At 46.8% G+C, this 22249-nt stretch overlaps 1 protein-coding gene across 2 annotated transcripts in view; it reads left to right on the top strand.

Moving 5' to 3' along the window:
• PLB1 (phospholipase B1) overlaps positions 1-22249 on the top strand; it is a 125026-nt gene that overhangs the window by 92635 nt on the left and 10142 nt on the right. For both annotated transcript variants that reach the window (XM_045009584.1, XM_045009585.1), the window contains 11 exons: positions 2150-2245; positions 3238-3309; positions 6837-6914; positions 9878-9938; positions 10668-10726; positions 12538-12605; positions 13477-13520; positions 14665-14764; positions 15844-15895; positions 18009-18089; positions 19843-19908. In XM_045009584.1, coding sequence (XP_044865519.1) covers positions 2150-2245; positions 3238-3309; positions 6837-6914; positions 9878-9938; positions 10668-10726; positions 12538-12605; positions 13477-13520; positions 14665-14764; positions 15844-15895; positions 18009-18089; positions 19843-19908 — 777 coding nt within the window. The remainder of the gene's footprint in view (positions 1-2149; positions 2246-3237; positions 3310-6836; positions 6915-9877; positions 9939-10667; positions 10727-12537; positions 12606-13476; positions 13521-14664; positions 14765-15843; positions 15896-18008; positions 18090-19842; positions 19909-22249) is intronic.

Raw genomic sequence — 22249 nt, forward strand, 5'->3', positions numbered from 1 at the left:
ACATAATTTAGTTTTATATTGGTTACTGTTTTAACCTTTGAGAAATGAATTAAAGATTACATGTAAAGATATATCTATACACACTTATTCAGCAAAGGCAGGTGTTAGCTAAAAGTACAGTTATCATTATACTCTTATATAGTGCTTTTAATCAGTAGATTTCAAAGCACTTTGCAAAGGACATCAGTATCATTATCCCCATTTAATGATGGGGAAACTGATTAATCAAGCTGCGTAGAGAGCCCTGGCAGTTATGTTAGAGCTCTTAAAGCTGTCTGGCAACGACCCTCACTGTTAACTAGCAGCATTGTCATCTCTTTCTGACCCATGATCTTACTCTTCTGTGCCTGTGCAGAGAGAGGGATCTACATAGTAATCAGTCCAAAATGTAGTCTTAGGCAATCAGCCCTTTCCCCCCATCTTTGGCCAGGGGCGGCTCTAGCCATTTCGCCGCCCCAAGCACGGCAGCACGCCGCGGGGGGCACTCTGCCGGTCACCTGTCCCGCGGCTCCGATGGACCTCCCGCAGGGACCAGCGGACCCTCCGCAGGCACATCTGCGGGAGGTCCACCGGAGCCACGGGGCCAGCGGACCCTCCGCAGGGACGCCTGCGAGAGGTCCACCGGAGCCGCCTGCCGCCCTCCCGGCGACGGTCAGAGCGCCCCCTGCGGCATGCCGCCCTAAGCACATGCTTGGCGTGCTGGGGCCTGGAGCCGCCCCTGTCTTTGGCAGTAGGAGGGGGCTCCAGGGCCTGTATGGTGAGTGAAGCAAGCTAGTAAATCTAAGAACTGACACAAATCTTTTCTGAAACTTGAAAACCATTCAATGTTTTTTTTTTCACCCACATCTGCACTTCCTGATTTCAGATGGAACTGGAAGCAGATGTGGTCAAATTCCAAACAGGAGAAGCTGTGGTATTATAGGGCCAGAGAGAACCAGAAAATGCCAGAAATAACTGGTGACAAGTTGCAAACGTTCAGCTTCTTCTCCTAACAAACCTTTTCTGAGACTGCAAAATTGGGCTGAAAAGTCTCTCAAAATCATAGGCTTTGATTTCTGCTCAGGTCAGCCTTTGTGAAAAGCCCTTCCTGTGGGGTTGGACACTGCCTAGAAACTTGGACATGAAAAATAATAGACACAATTTGTTTCTGAAAAATAGTTAGACCTCAAAAATGATTTTCTTCCAGTTTTGTAAAAAAACAACAACCCCAAAACAGATGTTTTTCCATATTATATCCATACTTGAAACGGGCCTGACTCAAAATCCTGGCTACAAACTTGGTGGAAGATCAGATACAGATCCAAAATTTGGCAGGAGTCCTTACTTCTCTAATGAGCCAACCCAAAGCGCTTGATCAAAACATCCTCAAATTGAGGAAGTTCAGTTCTGTGGCCTTAGTCCATCTAATCCAAACTCTTTTATCCACTCCTAAAATCTCATGAGAAAACCAATGTCTTAAAACTTCCAAACCCAAACCTTTTCAGATATTATAAAATCAGTAATAAACTGGAGTTCTTCTCTGAAAGGTGACTGTGTGGGTGTACTCACTTGTGTCTGCTAACTTCAGTGACAAACAACTCTTACTGCTTTTTACTCCTGTTAGCCCTGCAGAACTGACGCCGCTGCAAAAAAGTGAGCTACAAGAGAAGGAGCTTTTTCTTCTGTTCCTTCTTGTGTCTCATCAGTGGACTTGTGTACTATCTTCCACTGAGCTATATCTGAGCAAACCCACTGAGGAGCACTGTGTGGTTTGTAGCACCCTTATTCCTGGTGGTGATGCATGAGAAGGAAAAGGCTCACCTATACTGTCCTATCCCAGTTGAGTTTGTGGCTGTGGCACTGGAGATCCTAAAGAGAAAGACAAAACACAGAACACAACAAGGCCATTTTTAGAGCCAGGCTAGAACAGCACATTAAACATCTGAACTTTAGGGTGCTTATCCTTTTGGGGTTGGCCCATTGCTAGTACTTGGTGACCCTGACTGGTAGTACCCCACTTCATCCCCCCAGATGCCAGTAGGCCTTCCACATGGGAGTGTATAATGGGAAATGCCATACAGCTACTACCTCTGCTCCAACTTCAGTGACCCAAAGAAATAAACTTACCAAACTTCTTGCACTCAGGTGTCTTTTGCACTTTTCCTTTTAGGATGGGCATGCAGATATCTCCTTCCTTGCACCAGACTGTTTCCATCTGAGTCAGAAATCCCAGTCTCAGCTCTCCAGGACTCTCTGGAACACCATGGTAGGGATGGCATGGACTTGTATATCAGGCTCATCAACCAGAATTGATTCAAAGTATCTGTAAAATCGTCTCCTTTGTGTAATAGTTGTTACATTGGGGGATTGGGTGTCTCAGGCCACTGTTGATGGGACCCAGACCATTCATATTGAGGTCACCTATTCAAATCCAGCCCAGATCAGTGTTAATTTAAAGGTCTCTTCCATCTGTTGGCTGAGTGGTGAACTGAGTTTGGTGGGTCTCAGTTCACATCCTATTGGACAGGTGTCCACATCAACAGGAATGAAATCCCATGGAATGCACTAACTGGCAGTCTCCATGAAAGAGAAGTTGAAGACTGCATAGGCCATGGAGACTGACTGACGTACCTTCTCACCTTCCAGGTTGGGGCTGAGGCACATTTGTGTGGCAGTATAAGTACTGCTTGTACTGCTGGAGCCTCTGCTGTACCTGTTCTGAGGAGAAAAAGAGGACTATAGTCTCTCTGGCTGTCAACCCAGAACCTTTCACCTATTCTAAATTCACTTTTTAAAAGTGGATCCCCAGTTTTTATCCAGGAACCTCTGCAGTGATGCTCAGTTTTCCTTTTACTCACTGGCACTGTGACAAGAAATAGATGATTTATCCTTGCTGCCTGCCGTGGTTGATGCCAAGTTTCAACAGACATAAAATCAGACAAGAGGCCTTAGCCCTGGTATTCTGGTCAAATTCCAATACAGCTACTTCTGCCTTCCTAAATTCCCTCAACAATATAGTATGCGTCTTTACTTCCTGTTCTAAACTACTGGCTAGTGTTACTGTGCTCTGTAACACAGCTGCCATGTTCCTCCAAAGAAATGGCTGCATTTCAATCACAGGCAAATTCAGAGTTAGGCAATTATTCAATTTAGTTAAATTTGTAAAGCACCTTTGGATTCTTTGGGTTTAAAATTGCTATAGAAATGTAAGATGAGAAGACACAGCTACAAAACTAATCCTCTCCTTTTTTTCCCCAGCTTCAGCCTGTAGGAGAGAAAATGGACTTCTTTGACCCCAAGGCGAACATTACCCTGAGTTGCCCAACTCCGGTAAATACTGTACCATTACGGAAGCAAGGGGTTGGAGTGGGTGGGTTCATGCCCTTTTCTTGGCAAGGATCCAGTATTTTTGGAACAAGTCTGCTAAAATTCTGCTTCTCTGTTAACTGTATGTGAATATTTTCTTGCACAATAGTTGCTTCAGGTGTTTCTGGGCCTTATACCATCTTACAAAAACTGATAACATGGCTGATGTGTGTTTAGATCTTTGGCCAGATTTTTTAAGATATTTAGGTGCCTAAAGATACAGATAAGCACTTAGTGAGATTTTCAAAGAGATTCAGAATGGATTTTCCCTTTGAACTCATTGGCAATTAGGTGCCTAGATGTTTTTGGAAATCCCACTAGGCACCAATTTGCATCTTTAAATGCCTAAATGTCTTTAAAAATCTGGCCCCTAGTGACTAATACTGAAGAGGCTGCATGTATGCTGTACATGTGTACATGGGGGGGCACTGTAGTTTCCCCCATTGGGTGTATGGATCTAGGGAGTTTCATGTTTCCATCAACCTCCAGCACATGCATTTGTGATTGCATACCAGCTCAGCAGTTTCGTCTTTCGACAATGGGCAGCTGCTTCTCTCCCTTTCCCCAGCCCTTTTTCTGAACTTCTTAAAAATTTGTGATGTATAAATTCTATTCTGCTGTGAGTTTCAGAACATCAGTGCATTCATGGACTTTTGAGCTGCTATATGACAATAGATGGAGATTCTACTCGTTTCTTCCCTCCTTGCTCTGTACAGCAATTATCCATCTATGAATTTCTAATGTGTCCATCACCATCATCTGTGTTTGTCTGTCTCTCTCACCTACCTTCATTACATGAGTTTGAGCCTCCAGCCACTATGTAGTAGTAAAATCCCTATAGAGAAATCACTAGCATAGCTGATTTTTTGGAACATAACAAGAACTGCTGTAACAGATCAGACCATCTGTCCACCTGGTCCAGTATCACACTTTGGGGCATGACCTATAGCTGATGCGTTAGGTGAAGGTGAAAATAACAAATTTGGACAGTTGTGCAATGAGCCAGGATTTGGGGAATTCTTTCCTGACCTCTGAAGAGATGAGTTTATGCCCTGGAGCATTAAAATTGGTGATTACCTTTATCTTACCAAGGATAACTATAAATGCTGTGAGTCAAAACTTATCCATTCCTTTTTTAAAGCCACTTCCACATTTTGTCTTCACCCCTTGTGACACTTTCTCAGGATATCCAGGATTGAGTCACCTTGTAATACCCCTGCCTCAGTGAGTGAGACACTTGTTGGTGCTTAATTGGGTGTCAGCTCTTTGACACCACCAGTCTGTGGTGTCAGTCTCCTTGGGGCTCTGCCAGCCCTTACTTTGCATGGCAGATTAACCATAGGTGCACCCCAATCCCTGAGCCCCTTTGAAGCAGTTCCCGGCAGTGTGAGCTACTGGACACGTGCAGAAATTACCAGGTAAGCTGTCCCCAAAGGAACAGTGCATGCACCAGTTTGTTTGCTTTAACTGAGGATCAACTCCAATATAGCAGCACAGACTGAGATATGTTTATAGTGAAAATAATCATGTTTATTATCCAAGGCTAAGATTTAAGGGGTAGCGAGTAAGGATAACAATGGAAATAGAAATGGTTACATATCAAACAAAAAGTAAGTAACTCTAAGAAGTGCCTTATAAACAGGCTTAACCCCTCATCATCTAAAGTGTTTCTCTCACCTAAAGCAAATCTCCCAGCATCTCCAACCAACATGTCTGGGATCCCTCTTTCATCAATGCAAAAAGCACTGTCGTGTTTGCTTCCTCTCTGAAAGATAACAAAATATCTCCTTGCATTTTTTTTATATTCTTCAAAGCTCATTTTTGGGCGCCAGAGACAGGACAACCTCTGTTGGTTTAGTCCCCGGTGTCTTCTCATCCCCTTGTTGACTTCATATGTAAATTGAGCTCATATTATGTTGGCTTACAATGCTTAATTTACAGAGATAGGATGTGTTTTCACCTGTCTATCTCCTCTCTGGAAGAAACATGTTTTTCTCTTTGGTTGGTGACGGACTTTAAAACATATTTTCAGTACATATACACAATTACTTAAATATCCTCTCTACATATATGATGCAATGATTGAGGATCAGGATGACATAAGCTTTTATTAGAGACCTCACATGTTATTCTGTATGGATAAATACTATGAAAGCAGTGTGCTAGGGGTGGTGAGTGGCTGGCACGCTAACAGTTGCTGTTACAGAACAGCAAACCCTTGGCCAGTTGGCATTGATGGGCTTCTGTGTCACACCCCTGAGGCAGCGGGCTCCACAGACTCACTATAGACTGTGGGAGGTACTTCCTTTTTATCAGGTCCAAGTTTACTTAGTATTAATTTAATAAGGCAGCCAGTTACTCTCCTCTTGCGGAAGAGTGAAAATGAATGTTGGATTTGTTTTTCCCTACATCTCTCATAATCTGATATTCAAAATGCCCTGGAAACTGTGTTGCCTTGCCCTGTTGCTGTCCTTTCTGGACCTATTTTGTGGATAAACAGGGTTTTGAATTGAGTCTTTAACGTGGCAAGTCCATGGCACTTTGTGGAAGCCATGGGTACGCACTCACAGTGGCACTTTCCCTACTGAGACATCACTGTTGTGAAGGCTTCCCAATTGCAGTACAGTAGCTAAGTTACACTAGAGGCTATTTTGGGGGAGTTCCATCTGTCATTTAGTGTATCTGTTATTACATAAAATGACTTCAGATTCTGATGTTCGAGGGCTCCATGTATTCTGTCCCTTTGCTTCTCTAACTCAACACAGCAGATGTTGTGTATGTGTGACTGTCATATATGCCAGGCTATAGAGACCAAAGGTCTATAGCAAACCATTTATAAGCATAATGGGTTAATTTAAAGGATGAAAGTCTGCAAGTGGTGGTGGTGGTGGTGGATTTCTGATCAAACTACACACAATTCTGATTTAAACCATTTGGAATAACTCTGCTCTTTCAGTGGGAAAGTCTCTTTGACCCTGCGCCTTCAGGTTCTGGGTTCTGTATTACAAGCTTAGGGACAATCATGCTATTCTCATTAGGGAGAAGCAAGCCTCCTGATGGGGTCTTTAATCTATGAGAGTCCATGTTTCCTGAGGTGGATGCTAGGTACCAAGACCACAACCCAAATTATACAGCCACTATGGAAAAAGGGTGAGCCGTGCAGGCCAGGCTCCTCCCCGCTGAGGCAGGCAGAGCTGCCCAGGCTTCTCCACTCCCTATATTAGAGTGGATTACAGATCCAAACAGCCCTGACCACTCTTTGAAGGGATCTGATGTGTGCGGGTGGGCTGGACTAAAGTCCCCAGATCTGAATACCCCTAAATTTTAGGGGAGGGTGTTTGTTTCAAAATCCAGATCCACACTTTGTAGCTCAGGCCATCTCTAGATATATTATCTTTTGGCAGCAGAAATCCTGATCTCATTTGCTGTCTTCTGTGCCGTTGTTTGCTGCCTGATCTGTATTTCTCTCCCTTTCTCTCCTCTCTCATCAGCACAAACCCTTCCTGGGAACATACAGGAACAGCAACTACACATACCCACCTCTGGAACCTACTAACAAGCCAATTCAGGTAATTGCCTATATCGCTTACTGTACATTACACATACACACTTGGATGCAAAATTGCTCCTGTCTAGTGGGTGTTTTCACATCATTTGGAATTTGTAAACGGTAATTTCTTACTAGGCTTTGAACATACACATCTCCTCCTATGTCAATGGGTATTTAAATGGTTCTTTCTCAAGTGTTTTTGCAAACACAGTTGTACCAGCCAGTGCGGACTGGGAATAACTTAACTAAAACTTTATTAAAACTGTTCTCAAGGGTATGTCTTCACTACCCACTGGATCAGCGGGTAGTGATCGATCCAGCAGGGATCGATTTACCACATCTAGTCTAGATGCAATAAATCGACCCCTGAGCGCTCTCCTGTCAACTCCTGTATTCCATTGCTGGGAGAGGCACAGGCAGAGTCAACGGGAGCAGCAGCAGTCGACTCACCGTGGTGAAGATACCACGGTAAGTTGATCTAAGTACTTTGACTTCAGCTACGTTATTCACATAGCTGAAGTTGTGTAACTTAGATCAACACCCCACCCCGCACCCCCCAGTGTAGACCAGGGCTAAGTCATGACAGTAACAAATCCAGTCAAAGGACACTACTGTAAGTCAGCTGCTCCAGATATACACAGTATTGGCAAGACAACTTAGTACCTGTCAGCCCCAAAAATGCAGGCCTAGGTCACTTGTTTTAAAGGAGGGTTTATGGCCTCATCAGGCATCCAGCCACTAGAGGCAATGTATTTCCATGCACTTGGGCAGCTCTATCCAGTAAAGGGAAGTGGTGATAACAGTATGTTACATGAACTTGCAATATGTCTCCAATTAACATCTACTGGCTCTTAGATGAAGGCTTTACATTCCACCATCGCAGAGAACAGCAGAGGAGTTAGCATAACCAGTACAGAGCTAATTCCGGGTAGGAACTGGAAAAATGAGCTGGGAACCTGTGCTTGCCAGGTGGCTGGAGGAGGTGTGGATGCCTCCTAAGATAGCTGTGCAGTTCTGTTGGTGTGAGTATGGCTGGGGAAGGTGATTGTCCAAAGCAATGGTCTGAGTGGCTAGTTAGGCCTTCTTAATGAGGTCACTGCTGTTGTCTAGCTCCAAGTAATGCCCAGCTGGGACCTAATTTCCAAACAAAATAGTGTGAATCCCTGCATCCATTGTGGATTATAAATAAGGCTAAAATTTTGTCACAAGTATTTTTAATAAAAGTCATGGACAGATCCCGGGGCAATAAACAAAAATTCACGGCCCCTGACCTGTCCATGACTTTTACTATAAACACCCGTGACTAAATTTTAGCTGCTCTGGGGGCCCCAGGGGCTGATGGCTGTCCCGTGCTCCAGTGGCAGGGGCTGACAGCCCCCGGCCCCTGCTGCCCTGAGGCTCCTGACCCCTGCTGCTCCGACTGCCTCTGGGGTGGTCCCCGTGACTGCTGGTGCTCTGGGACAGCTGCTCTGGGGCCGCCCCTAGGATCACTGCTGCTCCGGTGGCCCCTGGGGCCAGCTGCACCAGCAGCGGCCGGTGTGGCTGGTCCCGGGGCCAGTTACTCGGGCGGCTCTGGGGTCAGCCGCACTGGCTGCTGCAGCTGCAGAAATCATGGAGGTCCTGGAGAGTCACAGAATCCATGACTTCTGGGACCAGACTCGCAGCCTTAGTTATAAAGAACAACAGGTGGCACTAGCAAGTGCTGCTTCAGGCTGCAACTGAAAAGGAAACCACCATTCCCCCTCCCAGCTACAGTTCACAGCAGCACCCGGGGTTGCTTCTAGAAAGCTAAACAGGGAACTGGAGAAAGGCTTCCAGTTCATGATTCTTACACTTCAGTTATCAAGTTGGAAGGATCCCATGGAAGGGGGCAAGAGAGAGGCAGTAGAAGGAAAAGGAGAGAGTGGAAACTGCTTCTCCCCGCTCCTCCCCTCCCCCCAAAAATTAACCCAGCTGACGAGTCCTGGACCTTTATAACACCCTCTAACTGGATTGTAGTCTCTCTGAGCCGCACCACTGTGTTAAAGATGAGGGCAGCTACATTTGACTTGATTTTTTTCCTGCAAATCAGGTGATACCCTCAAGCTCTCACATGACCACTGGTCAACATGGCCTTTGTCTGGGCACAGAGTGGACACCCCTGCTCCTTATGGGACTTGCCCATTGTATCAATTTATTTTCCTCACTGGCCCATCTCTGCTTCTCAGAATGTACTGTTGCTGCCGTTGAGAGGTAGTGTGGATAGAGAAATTGGCATAGGACTGTGACTCAGGCATTCCTAGGTTCAGTTCCTGGCTCTGCTACTGAATTGGCACGCTGGCTGACTACCCGTCTGTGACAGTTCAGAGGAGAACACCTATTCTGCCTCACATGAGACCTGTAAGCATTAATTAATAGGGTTGACCAGACTATCACAATTCCATTTCACAGCAACTTTTAAGGTTTTCGAATTTGGTTTTCTTTCTCCATTGGAATGAAAACAAAACATTTCAAGCATTTAGCAAAAATGATAGGGCAGTGGCTTGGGAGACCCAGGTTCAATTCCCTGCTCTGCCTGATTCAAGCCAGAATTTTTCATCCTAGACCACTCTCTGTCAGGCAGAGCAAGGACTCAACCCTGGGTCTCCCATTTTCTGCATCATTGCCTTAACCAAAAGGCTATAGCGTGTGGGAAGTTTTCTTTTCTCCTCTCCCCTCCCTTCCTAAAATAAACTTTGTTGAAATCAACACATCTCTGTGAGACATTGACCTTGACAAAACAGTATGTTTGGGTGAAATTTCATTTCACCAAAAATATTCTGACCAGCTGAATTAATCAGTATTTGGACAGCATTTCAGGATGAAAGGCAAGAACTGCCGAGCTCTCAGGTAACTAGTTAGGAACTATTCTTTTTTGGATTTTGATTTGGTTGTAATATTCGTTCAGTGTGTTCCAAAGTATACTAATATCTCCTAACCATATTGCTGTTTGTTTTGTTTAAGAATTGGGGCAGTGACCTGTCATGTCCTGCACAGACTCCATCTGAAAGTGTCCCAACATCAGGTGAGAGAGACCTTGCTTTGGACTGAACCACCGAGAGGAGTAATCATCTGTGCTTTTTAAAAGCAAAATCTTAAAACTGTATTACTGCACATGTTGGGTGAGAGGAAAACAACCAGGTTAGGCATTGTCTATCCAGCGCATAGCAAGGGCATTCTAGTTTGCCAAACCCAGCATGTTGACCAGCACAGCGGCTGCATTCTAATGGACAGATAACAACTTGGCTGGTTTAATCAAGCCAGATGTGCCTGGTACATTTGCAGCAAAGCAGCTTTGACCAACCTGGGTGCACCTGCTTGATGAGCAGAACACGTGTGTTGTACCCGGACATAGCGGGAATGCTTTACATCTGAGCAGTTAGTAGGAAACCTAGATTTAAATTAAAGCCAATTGAAAACAGAACAGAATGAATGTCTGCAATTTTAAATCTGTCTAATCTATTTCAGGTTTTTCTAAAGTGACATGTGAAAGGTAGTGTTAAGCTCTGTTTACTTCCCTATTACTCAAGCACATGGTTTGGAGCAAGCCAGGAGGCAGAAGTGAATTGCAAGTTTATTCCTCAGTCTAGTTGATGACTGAGGTTTGTGTAGAACCCTGGGCCTGCTCCCCCTGAAGTCAGTAAAGATTTTTTCATTGTCTGCAATCGGAAGCAAGATCACCAGGCCCTTCACCCAGGATAATATTTTCCAATGATAACTGGTAACCCTGCTTTTTCTTTCTTCTCCTGTCTAGTACATAAGCTACGGCCAACAGACATCAAAGTTGTAGCAGCGCTGGGAGATTCTTTGACTGTGAGTACCAGTGCTTCCCCTGAGCCGAGAATGGGAAGGGCAATTCTAGTTTCCCTGGATGTTATGGTGTCAGACACCATCAGATGGAGAGCAAATTGCTGTGACTTGCCCAGCTGTGTCCATTTGCCGTAGCAATATCTTAGAGTTATGAGTGAATCTGGCAATTGTGAAACGGAGAATAAATAGCCTGGACTAAAGCCAGAGGTGAGACCCAATCTTGCCAAGGTGCAGAGCTGCCTCAACTCCCATTCACGTCAGTAGGAGTTATGGGGACAGAGCAACTCAAAGGATCAGGCTAATATTGCAGATGAGGGTTGTACATGCTTCACTGTTTTGAGAGCTCTGTCGATGCGTTTCAGTCTTGACCTACAGTAACCTTGGCTACTCCCACGATGGGGCTTGAGCTTTTCTTGGAGGACCTCAGGCCTGATCTGCAGCACTCCCTGCTATTCCAGCCCCAAGCCCCTGAACAGTGACCTGCTTGCGTGTTCCCAGGAAATCTTTTTGTTACTTTTATTCTCTTGATTCATGAAATGTTTCAGAGAGAATGGAAAACCTACCCTATGAGACAAGGCTCAAAGAGCGTGGCTTGTTTAACCTAACCAAACAAAGGCTGAGGGGAGATAAGATTGCTCTCTATAAATACATCAGAGGGATAAATATAGGAAGGCAGAGGAGTTATTTAAGTTAAGCTCCAATGTGGACACAAGAACAAATGGATATAAACTGGCCATCAACAAGTTTAGTCTTGAAATTAGGCAAAGGTTTCTACCCATCAGAGGAGTGATGTTCTGGAACCACCTTCCGAGGGGAACAGTGGGGGGCAAAAAACCTAACTGACTTCAAGACTGAGCTTGATGGGACTGCCCACAATGGCACGTAGCCAATCTGCTGCTGCTAGCAGCAAATATCTCCAATGGCTGGTGACGGGACACTAGATGGGGAGGGTTCTGAGTTACTACAGAGAGTTCTCTCCCCGGTGCAGTGGCGCTGGAACCCTTTCAATAGTGGGGGTGCTGAAAGCCAGCCCCCTTACTCCTGTCTGCTCCCCACCCCCAGCTGGGGCCGGGAGCAGTGCCATGTCTCCGGGAAGGGGGGACCCGGACACGGGTAAGGGGGCAAAGGCTGGGGGCAGGCACCGGGCTAGGAGTGGCACCCCGGGCATGGGGCCCGCAGCCAGGACCCTGCATGCGGGGCCAGCAGCTGGGCCCTGGGAGTGGGGGCCCGAGTGTGGGGCCCCAAGCACATGGGGCCAGTGACTAGGGAGTGGGGCCAGTGCCCCAAGAGTAGAGCCCTGGGCACGGAGGCCCAGGCACGGGGCCAGTGGCCAGGAAAAGGGCTGGCATCTGGGACCCGCGCCCTGGGAGATACAGTCCTGCCAGGGAATCTGGTGCTCTTAGGGGACAATGGGGGCATAAGGCTTCCAAACTACAATTCCCATGAGCCACTGCAATGGCTTAGGTGACTGAAGAATAATGTTGAACTGACCTGAAACAAAATGTTTTAATATTTCAAAATGAATTTTTCTAAAGTTTTCATTGCACAGAAAGATTAGCTGTTTTGACTCTTCTTTCTGATTCAGGACTAAACCAAATGTCAAAATATTGGAATTTCCCGTGGGACAGAAATTCTGCTCTTTCAGCCAATTCTACTCAGTACATTTCAACTAACCCTTTAAATGACCCATTCAGTAGCAACAGCGTGGGCCAGTAGAGCTCAGCCTACTGGAGGACAAAACCATTCCTGCTTCGCTCAACTTCCTCTGATTGTCATCTTGCCATTTCATAAACGATTCTTTACCGTCTTTTCAGACTGCTGTAGGAGCCAAAGCAACCAGCGTGAATGACCTGCAGACAGCCTGGAGAGGACTTTCCTGGAGGTGAAACACACAGCAGTTCTGGGTGGAAGTGTGTATGTGAGAGAATGTGTGTGCACGTGTGCGTGCACACTGCAGTGGGTGGCTGCTTATGGATGAGTGTGACTGTGCATGCAAACATGTTGTGAATGACAGATGTAGAGGCGTTATTCTACAGTCCATTTAGCAGAATCCCAGATATCTGGTTGGCAGGCATCAGTGCAGTCTGTGCACCTTGAACAGCTGCTCACAAATGCAGTAGGTAACAGTGAGGTTAGACTGCACAGCTCTGATGGGGCAGCATCAGAATAAGTGGAAATAAGTGCTCCATAGTGCTCTGTTGGTAGCCTATAAGGCTATGTCTACACTACAACCTATGTCGGCATAACTTATGTCGCTCAGGGATGTGAATAAATCACCTCCTGATCGACATAAGTTACCCTGACATAAAAGCTCATGTGCACAGCGCTATGTCGGCAGGAGAGCTTCTCTCTGACATAGCTCCTGCTGTTCAGGGGTGGGATTTTTTATGCCAATGGGAGAGCTCTCCCCCGTTGGCATAGAGTGTCTTCACCATACGCACTGCAATAGCACAGCTGCATCAGTGCAGCGGTGCCGCTGCAGCGCTGCCCATGTAGACATGGCACTAAGGCTGCATGCGCTGCCTTAGCTGCAGCCCTGTTTGACTTGATCTGAAATCTGCCTTTCAATACTTTCCCTGAATTCACACTTGACCTATGGTTTATCCCCTTATTCCTGGTTGAGTCTTTTCTTTTTTTTTCTCTCTCTGAGCTGATACAGCAGCAACGTATGGTGACTGCACGACAGATGGTATGTGTTACAGTATTAACCCTGCTGACTGATTGATTCTGTTCTTTTCCCTGCCCCTCTGTAGCATTGGAGGTGATGGAACCCTAGAGACTCACACGACTTTACCCAGTGAGTATTTTGAAAATTCCCAAAGTGGAGAAGGGAAAGGGCACTCTTTGCTCTAAGACTCGGCCAGGCAAATGCTGGAAAGTTTGTGCTGGCTTCCCACCTTCCTTACACAGGGCCCAGGATGCACATCTGTTGGGGATCTGAGGAATTTATTCAAACCCCAGGGGTGAACTCCTGGGAGAACTGGGGAGAACTCCTCTGCTAAAAGTTTGAGTCAGTTCCTCCATTTGACGGTTCTGGATGAGGCTGTAACATCAGCTCAGCTGAACAGATGAGGGGCAGATTACAGGAGGAAATGACTAAAATGACACAAATCCAAAGCAGATGCTCTTCCTTTATTTCAAGCTGTGGCCTCAAGTGACAAGGTGGAAACCTTGCAGGATCTGTGGGCTACTGATGCATTACAGAGCAATTGAGTGCTGTAATCCAACGGAGTGCTGGCTGGTCACATGGTGATGGCTCCTCCTTATTTCCAGCTGCTAAACTGTTCTGAAAGAAGCTAATAATAAGTTAAATATTTACCTAACACTAATATTATTCCATTTAAGCAATTGTTGTAGTTGCCATGGAGATTACAAAAGGGAGGGGAAGTGGTCCTTGTGACCATGAATTGGAGGGAGCTTGGTCCATGACAATTCTTCTATTAATATGCGATCCATGCTCTGGAACGGTTTGAAAATGCCTGAGTGTGTGTAGGATTTTATTTCAATCATTATCTTATATCCATGTGCCATGGGCACCCACTGAGTTTTAAATCAAAATTGGAGTCTGTTTTATACTGTGTGAAGTATTATAAACGTATTGCTAACTACGAAGAGGCTTTGACTCCACCTGCTGCATTATAGACACAGTAACAATAATAATAATTTGCATATATAATACCTTCCAGTTGAGGATCTGAATGAATTCTACAAACATTAATTGAAGGCTTGTTTCACCTTTGTGAATAGGTGTCATTACCTCCAACGTGTATATGGAGAAACCGAGGCACAGATAGGTTAAGTGCCCAAAGTCGCAGTGAACGTGTCTTGACCTTTAGCCCCATGCCTCAACCACAAGACTGGCATGTGGGTTCTGTAGGAGGGGATGCTGATCCTTGCTCGCGGTGCAAAGGATAACCAGCATGTCTTCTCCTGTCTTTAAGATATTTTGAAAAAGTTTAATCCAGAACTCTTCGGCTTCTCCACTGGCACCGAAAAGGAAACAGCCGGGTTCAACTCAGCAGTGGGAGGAGCCAAAGCAAAGTAAGCATAATCACACCCTAGTCAGGGAGATAGTGGCATGAGGAGCTGGTGGACTGGCAGGTTAAGCTGCATCCCAAGGCTGAGGTTACTCTTGAGTTAATATTAATTATCAAACCAGTTGCTCTTTAATGGCTGATCCTATCTATACTGTGCATATATCTCTATGGCATAATATTCTTTCTTCTGAATATTTGAGGAGTGTGTTTGTTTGACTTTTTCTACATGGGAGAGATGTCATCTTTTGACTAGAACTTCCTATCCCATATCTTCCGAGTCCGGTACCAGTGCTTTAACCACGAGACACTCCTTATTCCCACAGTGAATTTTCCCATAAGTCTTTTACATGTAGGTCACTGGCTCAGTGTCAGACCAGGGCGGTAAAGACCTGAAAGCCATTGCCATCTCCCAGCTGTTGAATGACTTCTGGGTAACGAGATGGTATGTCGCAGTCCAGTGCCTAATGAATAGGAGCCCATTATTAGCATTAAAAGCTATCCTGGCTAGCAGCACTAGTAGAGCAGTAGAGGACTGAATGAACTATGGAGACTGAACTCCCCTCTCCTTCCCTTGAGAACGACTCTTTCAGAGCCACTGGTGGGTAAAATGTGCAGGCAGCCTATATTGCTGCTGCACCCAATCTATGGCTATCCAGAGGACTTCAGTCTCCAGGACCGTCGATCCAGCACCTTTCACCAGCACTACATTTACTTGAGAGTGAGTTGCAGGTTAGCCAGCAAAACTCGCATGGCTATGAAATACCTTGTCATCTCCAAGAGCAGGTTTGGGAATTGAGTGTTTTCCTCCAAACACAATCCATTTGAGCCAGTCCTTCAAGAAGAATAACTCATCTCAGTCGCCCTGCTGCTTGGCAGCCATCCTGGCTGGAGCCCTTGCAGCTCAGATTATCCACCTATGATTATTCTCACATGTGAGCCATCACTTTCCCTGCGTGGCCCTGGTGGTCCTGAAGTTCCATAAGATGGGGCCAGGAGGAGAAATCGAAGCCTTCCCAAGTTGTGTTCATTCTGCTCGTCATGTCAGAACAAGGATCTGAGTGCTCTTCTTTCCTCTCTCCACAGCAATATGTCAACCCAGGCGCGTGAACTGGTGGAGCTAATGAGAGGCAGCTCGGTAAGTGCATAGCTTTTATAACCCATGTAGCATGTTTGGGTGGTGGGGAGAGGCGGGTTTCACAGCTGGAAAAAGGATCAAGGCATTTCTCACTGGCGTCAAGGTGTGTGAGTGCAGTGGGTGGATCATGGCAGCCAGGAAATTGTTACTCCGTTATCTATATTAACCCTGATCAGGCCTGGGTTCCCATTGCACTGGTGCTGAACAACCACATAGGAAGATGCAGTCCCTGCTTTGTAGAACTAAACATGTAATTTAAGGCAAAGTAGGCAATGGCCTAACGTAATGGTTCTGAACCATTGAAAAGTTGGAGTGAGGAAGACGGGGTCAGGAGGGTACACAAATTGGCTGGAGAAACAGGAAGGGACTGGGAAACCAGTATGGATGGTGGCCAGGGGACTGGAATGGGGAGGAGAGGGTTAAGTGCAGAGGCAAAGATGAAAGCAGGTGGCCTGGTGAGGCTGTGGAGACAAAAACCAGTGAATTAAAACAGCCAGCAGCAATGAGTCAGGTGTCTGGTGTAGAGGGCCTGCCCCTCACCCCTGGAGTCCCTGCTCCGAGGAGGTTGGCGATGCTGGGACGCTGTGCTGGTGAGGGGGTGGCTGTAGCCTGGCCAGTAGGTCAGGCCACCTGAAGCAATGGTCCTGGCCAGTCGACGGAGACGATACTGTGCAATGTGTTGGGGGAGGGGGAATCCTGAGGATGTCACAGGTTTTCTGGAGGCATAAAGTGGCCTGCTGCTTGCTCCAGAGTGGCCTGCTGTTCCTGGTCCAATGGGGGCTGGGAAGGTGATTGAAGGGCTCCCTGGCTTTTATCATAGCCATAAGTGCTGCTCTTTCTGGGGTGTGTGAAAGACAGGAGACACCTGGTCTCCCCTCCTCAAGGTGTTGGTGGGGCCTACGTGGGATGTTGGGTGCTGGGGAGAGACTTGTTGGTCCAGGGAGATCAGCATGGGAGAGTGGGAGTGCCCAGTGCTCCCTGGCTCCTGCTGGATGGTGGGTCAGAGTATTGAAAAGGCAGGGCTCTCCAAAGCATGTGTCCATGTGTAGCCGCACAGATGCCTTGGGCCAAGTTCCTGTCTGTTATTCTGCATTATTAATTTTTCGTCAGGGTGAGGGAAAGGAGAGAGTCTCCCTCTCTGAGAAGAGCTGAGTGGAAAGACTGGCATTTGAGCAATAGACTAAATTGTTCTCAGATTTAGCAGAGTGTGTTTCCAATCATCCACCCCTTTAAAAACAGGGGGCAGGACTCTGTCCTGCCTGGCACCTCACTGTAGGGCAAAGAAGTAGAAATGAGATGAGAATTCAGCCCTTTGGCGATTCCCAGGCCCTTCTTCCATTTGTGGGATAGATTCACAGCCGTTAGTTATGTAAACTCTCTGCTCTAAAAATAGATGCTTTCCACTCCTTTCTTTGTACTACATGCTACAGAATGTTTTCCACTGCGTTCCAGCTCTCAGCAGCCCCTATTGTTGGCTGGTGGTGACGTAGATTTAGCAGCTGCCCTTATGAGCCCAGTGAAGTCACCAGCCTCCTGGACTGTTCTGTTTTAATCCAAATGTCTGTCCCCCCAGAGCTTGCCTCTCTCCTTTTTGGCATTCCTGGTAGTACTCACTCAGCTGGCAGGGATTCCCAGTGACTCATGTTCCACTGAAGCAGCTTTAGTGCATCATCGTCTAATCCTTTCTCCCTTCCCTGCTTACTGCTACACTGCACCCAGCATTTGGCACTAACAGGTAGATCTCCCCATCCCAACCCCTGCTGCCAAAATCCATTTAGAACTGTGGTCTCTGACTCCCAGTAAACAGAACTTTGTACAGCAGCTACCCTGACAACCTACCAGGCAGCTGCCAGTTCCCCTTTCTGGTGGGAATTTCATAACAAAAGCCAAGATGTATTCTACCACCTCCCACCCGCCACATTTCCCCTCAGAGACACACACACACAGTTTCCTGACTTCACTTTTCCCATTGTTAATTCCGAATGGCTCATTTTCATTGTTTTGACACTCCTGATATACCCCATTTAACTGTATTTTTAAATGTTGCCTCCGCGTCCCTGAGCAATTTTGAGCTGTTAGAACATTGCACTCTATGCTTTTTATGTGTCACTAGAAAATTAACTTCAAGGAGGACTGGAAACTGATCACTCTCTTCATTGGAGGCAATGACCTGTGTCATTACTGCTTGGACAGGGTATGTATCTAGAAACTGGGTGCTTGGCAGATGAACAAGGTTAACAGTCCATTCATTTCCCCTTTGTCAGACAGCCAATGCCCTTGTACCTCTAAAAAGCAACAGGAACTTGTGTTCATTTAATATCTCCCTTACCTGAAATGAGAGCGCTGCTTTTACAGTGGGATATCGGAGCTCTAGATCAGGGCTTCATTAGCAGTAGTCATTATTTAAGAGCTAAAGATCTATCCAGCACTGTACAACACAGGAGAAGAAGAGACAGTCCCTGCCTTGAGGAGATTGTAATCTAAATAGACCAAACAATCCGAATGTGAAAGGCCACATGTGTATTCTTACTGAGACATTGAAGTGCCATTGTGTTCTGGAAAGTGACTCCATAAAAATGCCATAAGGGGATTCCATGTTTCTGGTCTGTCTTAGTTAGAGTTGCCAACCTTCCAGGATTGTCTTGGAGTCAGGGGCGGCTCCAGGCCCCAGCCCGCCAAGCGCGTGCTCTGGGCGGCATGCCGTGGGGGGGCGCTCTGCCGGTCGCCGGGAGGGCGGCAGGCGGCTCCGGTGGACCTCCCGCGGGACCAGCGGACTCTCCACGGACACGTCTGCGGGAGGTCCACCGGAGCCGCGGGACCGGCGACCGGCAGAGCGCCCCCCCCACGGCGTGCCGCCATCCTTGGGGCGGCGAAATCGCTAGAGCCGCCCCTGCTTGGAGTCTGCGGGAATTAAAGATTAATCTTTAATTAAAGATTATGCCATGTGATGAAAACTCCAGGAGTACGTCCAGTCAAAATTGGCAACCCTACAATGGCACCAGAGCAGGGGTGGGCAAACTTTTTGGCCCGAGGGCCACATCGGGGAATAGAAATTGTATAGCGGGGTTGGGGTTGTGGGAGGGGGTGTGGGCTCTGGGGTGGGGCTGGGGATGAGGAGTTTGGGGTGTAGGAGAGTGCTCTGGGCTGGAACTGAGGGGTTCAGAGGGCGGGAGGTGGATCAAGGCTGGCGCAGGGGTGTGGGAAGGGGTGTAGGTTCTGGCTGGGGGTGCGGGCACTGGAATGGGGCTGGGGATGAGAGGTTTGGGGTGTGGGGTGCAGGAGGGTGCTCCGGGCTGGGATCAAGGGGTTCAGAGAGTGGGAGGGAGATCGGGGCAGGTGGTTGGGGCATGGGGAGAGGCTATGGGGGTGCAGGCTTTGAGCGGCACTTACCTCAAACGGTAAGCAGTGGCATGTCCCGGCTCTGGCTCCTATGCGGAGGCGCGGCTGCCCCATCTGCAGGCACCCCTCTGCAGGAGCCGTGTGGTGCGGCCCCCGACCCAGTGCCCCGGCCGGAGCAGGGCTGAGCTGCATGGGCCGGCTAAAAACAGCTTGCGGGCAGGATCTGGTCCATGGGCCGTAGTTTGCCCACCCCTGCACCAGAGCAAATATGATCATGTTACAAGTATAAATGTCTTTTCCTAACTACCAGCCATACAAGCTTACAATGCTGATCTGAGAGTCAACCTGGGTTATTTCCATCTCGCATATCACCCCCAGTAGTAAAGGTTCTGCAGGACAAACTATCGGCCTGAACCAACACCCACTCATGTAAATTGAAGTATTTCCACTGACTTTCAGTGAGGCCTCAATCTAGCACAGGGGTGGGCAAACTTTTTGGCCTGAGGGCTGCATCAGGTTTTGTAAATTGTATGGAGGGCCGGTTGGGGAGGGGGTCATAGTTTCTTGCACACTGGAAAAATGACTGATCTAATTTTCCTTTTATACAGGAGACCTATTCAGTAGAAAATTATGTAAAACATCTTCAGGACACTCTTGATATTCTATACCGGGAGGTAAGGTTTTAAGATACTCTAACAGAACTCTGAATTCTTGGCAATCACACTCAGATATTTCTCACCTCTGACAGAGTATCTGCGATTATGTTTCATTCAAGGCCTTTCTCCAGATAGCTAGAGTAGTTACGTTAACACTGACTAATAGTCCAATGACCTTGCTAGCTAATGGGCAGTAAAGTGGTGGGCTGCTGCTTTGGGGAAAACTACAGCATAGGGCTGCTTTTGCTACCAGGAGTCATTTCCACGTGTGACTGCATGAGCTGGGGGAAAAAATAAAAAACGAGAATGAGCAAAAATGTTTCATCAAATCATGGACTACATAGCTCAGTTGAATATAGGAGATGTTTTCTGAGGAATCCAACTTCCCTGTACATGTCAGATAGTGCCTCCTGCGCCTCTACAGAGAAAAAGCACAGGAGCAGTGGAAGAACGGACTGTTCTTGATTTTCACATTTCAGTGGGGGGGGGCAGGGAGGGAAACGGATACACAAACACTGCAGAAGCTGAACAATAAAATTATGGGCCCTATGCATGCTGCAATCATGCAACCGCAGGACTTTCTACAGAATCCTCCTCTTGCCTACTCCTCACCTTGGCATTTTGCTCCAGAATCTAAACCATTCTTTTAGGGTTTTTTTTAAATTGCATTTCTAGCCCTTGTGATTGTGAAAATAACCATGAGAGGACAAAAGAAGAGGAAGGCTGGTCAGTGGCCTAGGCACTTGAGAGAGATGGGTTCAATTTCCTGCTCCATCCCAGACTTCCTGTGTGAACTCGGGCAAGTCACCTAGTCTCGTGCCTCAGTTTCCCACCTGTAAAAAGAGGATAATACCACTGTTCTGCCTCATAGTGGAGGGGGTAGTTGTGAGTATACTTTAAAGACTGTGACGTGCTCAGCTACTGTGGTCATGGGGACCATCCAAGTACTGAAGAAAGATATATAATTGTTTGTTTGTGGGTATATGTGTTCCCGGAAAAATATTTTGACTTAAAAGCAAGGCAGGCATACACAAGCATATAATACATTCACAGACCTCTGCACACTGATCCTTACACACTCCACCATGTATGCACCTACAACCCCATATTCTCACACATGTACCCACACATAATGTTGCAGTGTCTAATAGATAGCATCAGAACTGACTGTAACACAATGGCACCTGATCTCTGCTACAAAGAGAAAGAGGTGACCATATGCCCCATCTGTACCATTCCTGGGGTTTTTAGTCAAAGAAAACACACTAATTAGCTAATTAATCTTTTGGCTAAGTCCCGTGAGGGTGGAATCAAGTTGCTGCTGCTAACCATGGGACACTATCCACATTCTCCATCATCAACATGAGGAAGAAACTTTCCCTTCCGACTCTGTCCTGGGCTCAATGTTTCGGAGTCAGAGGGTCTGGACTCGAATGCCTGTTGCTAGTAGTGATGCAGAATGCCGTGTTGGCAAGTTACACAGACAAATTCTGAATCCCACAGTCAAAGGGTTAATAACCTCAATGAACTATATATAGGGCCAGATTGTGTTCCTTTTACATGGGTGTAATTCCTTGGACTTCAGCAGAGTGACTCCTGATTTACAGTGATGTAACAGAGAGCAGGATCTGGCTTGTCACTTTGTCCCTCAACACCAGCACCGGCCAGGCAGGTGAAGAGTGGTGGCTTGAATCCTACTATGCCTAAGGCACTGAGGTGTGTGGGACCTGGGTGGAAATGCAGGTCAGTGCACCGAGCATTTCTTCTATAGCCTGACTCCAACTTAACCATTTAAATATAATTTGTAAGTTTTCTCCATCAAGCCCTCAAGAGAGATTTATTTACATCAAAAATCTGGCACAACTGATGATGTCCACTCAATGATAGCCCAGGATTAGCACAGGAGATGGTGTTGCTGTCAGGCTGGAGATGCCTCGGCAAAGCCATGTGGTGGCACAGGGCAGGAGTGACAAGGAGTGCGGCAAGTCAAGACTGAGCTGCAAGACTGAGCCTTACATAGATTCTCTTTGTATTTGGGTTTGTATCTGAGACCAATATTTTTTTCCCGAGGATTTTTGCTCCCCGACCCTTCCTCTCTCCCATCCCACATCCTGCCTTCTCCAGATCACAAATTCACATACTTTTGCAGTGAAACCCAAGTACACAGCACAGCCCTACTTACCATTCTGACTGCTAAACAAAGTGTGCAAGCCTCTATTTACTGTAAACCAACAGAAATGCTCCAGTGAGTTAGGCAGCAGTGGCAGCCAGTGAGGTTGTTGATTCATATCCACTGTACATCTTCCTCCCTCCTCTACATTGCCCTTGTATGCTGCTAATCCCTCTCAGTGCTGCCTGT

The sequence above is a fragment of the Mauremys mutica genome, chromosome 3 (genome assembly GCF_020497125.1).
Source record: "Mauremys mutica isolate MM-2020 ecotype Southern chromosome 3, ASM2049712v1, whole genome shotgun sequence".
Classification (NCBI taxonomy): domain Eukaryota; kingdom Metazoa; phylum Chordata; order Testudines; family Geoemydidae; genus Mauremys; species Mauremys mutica.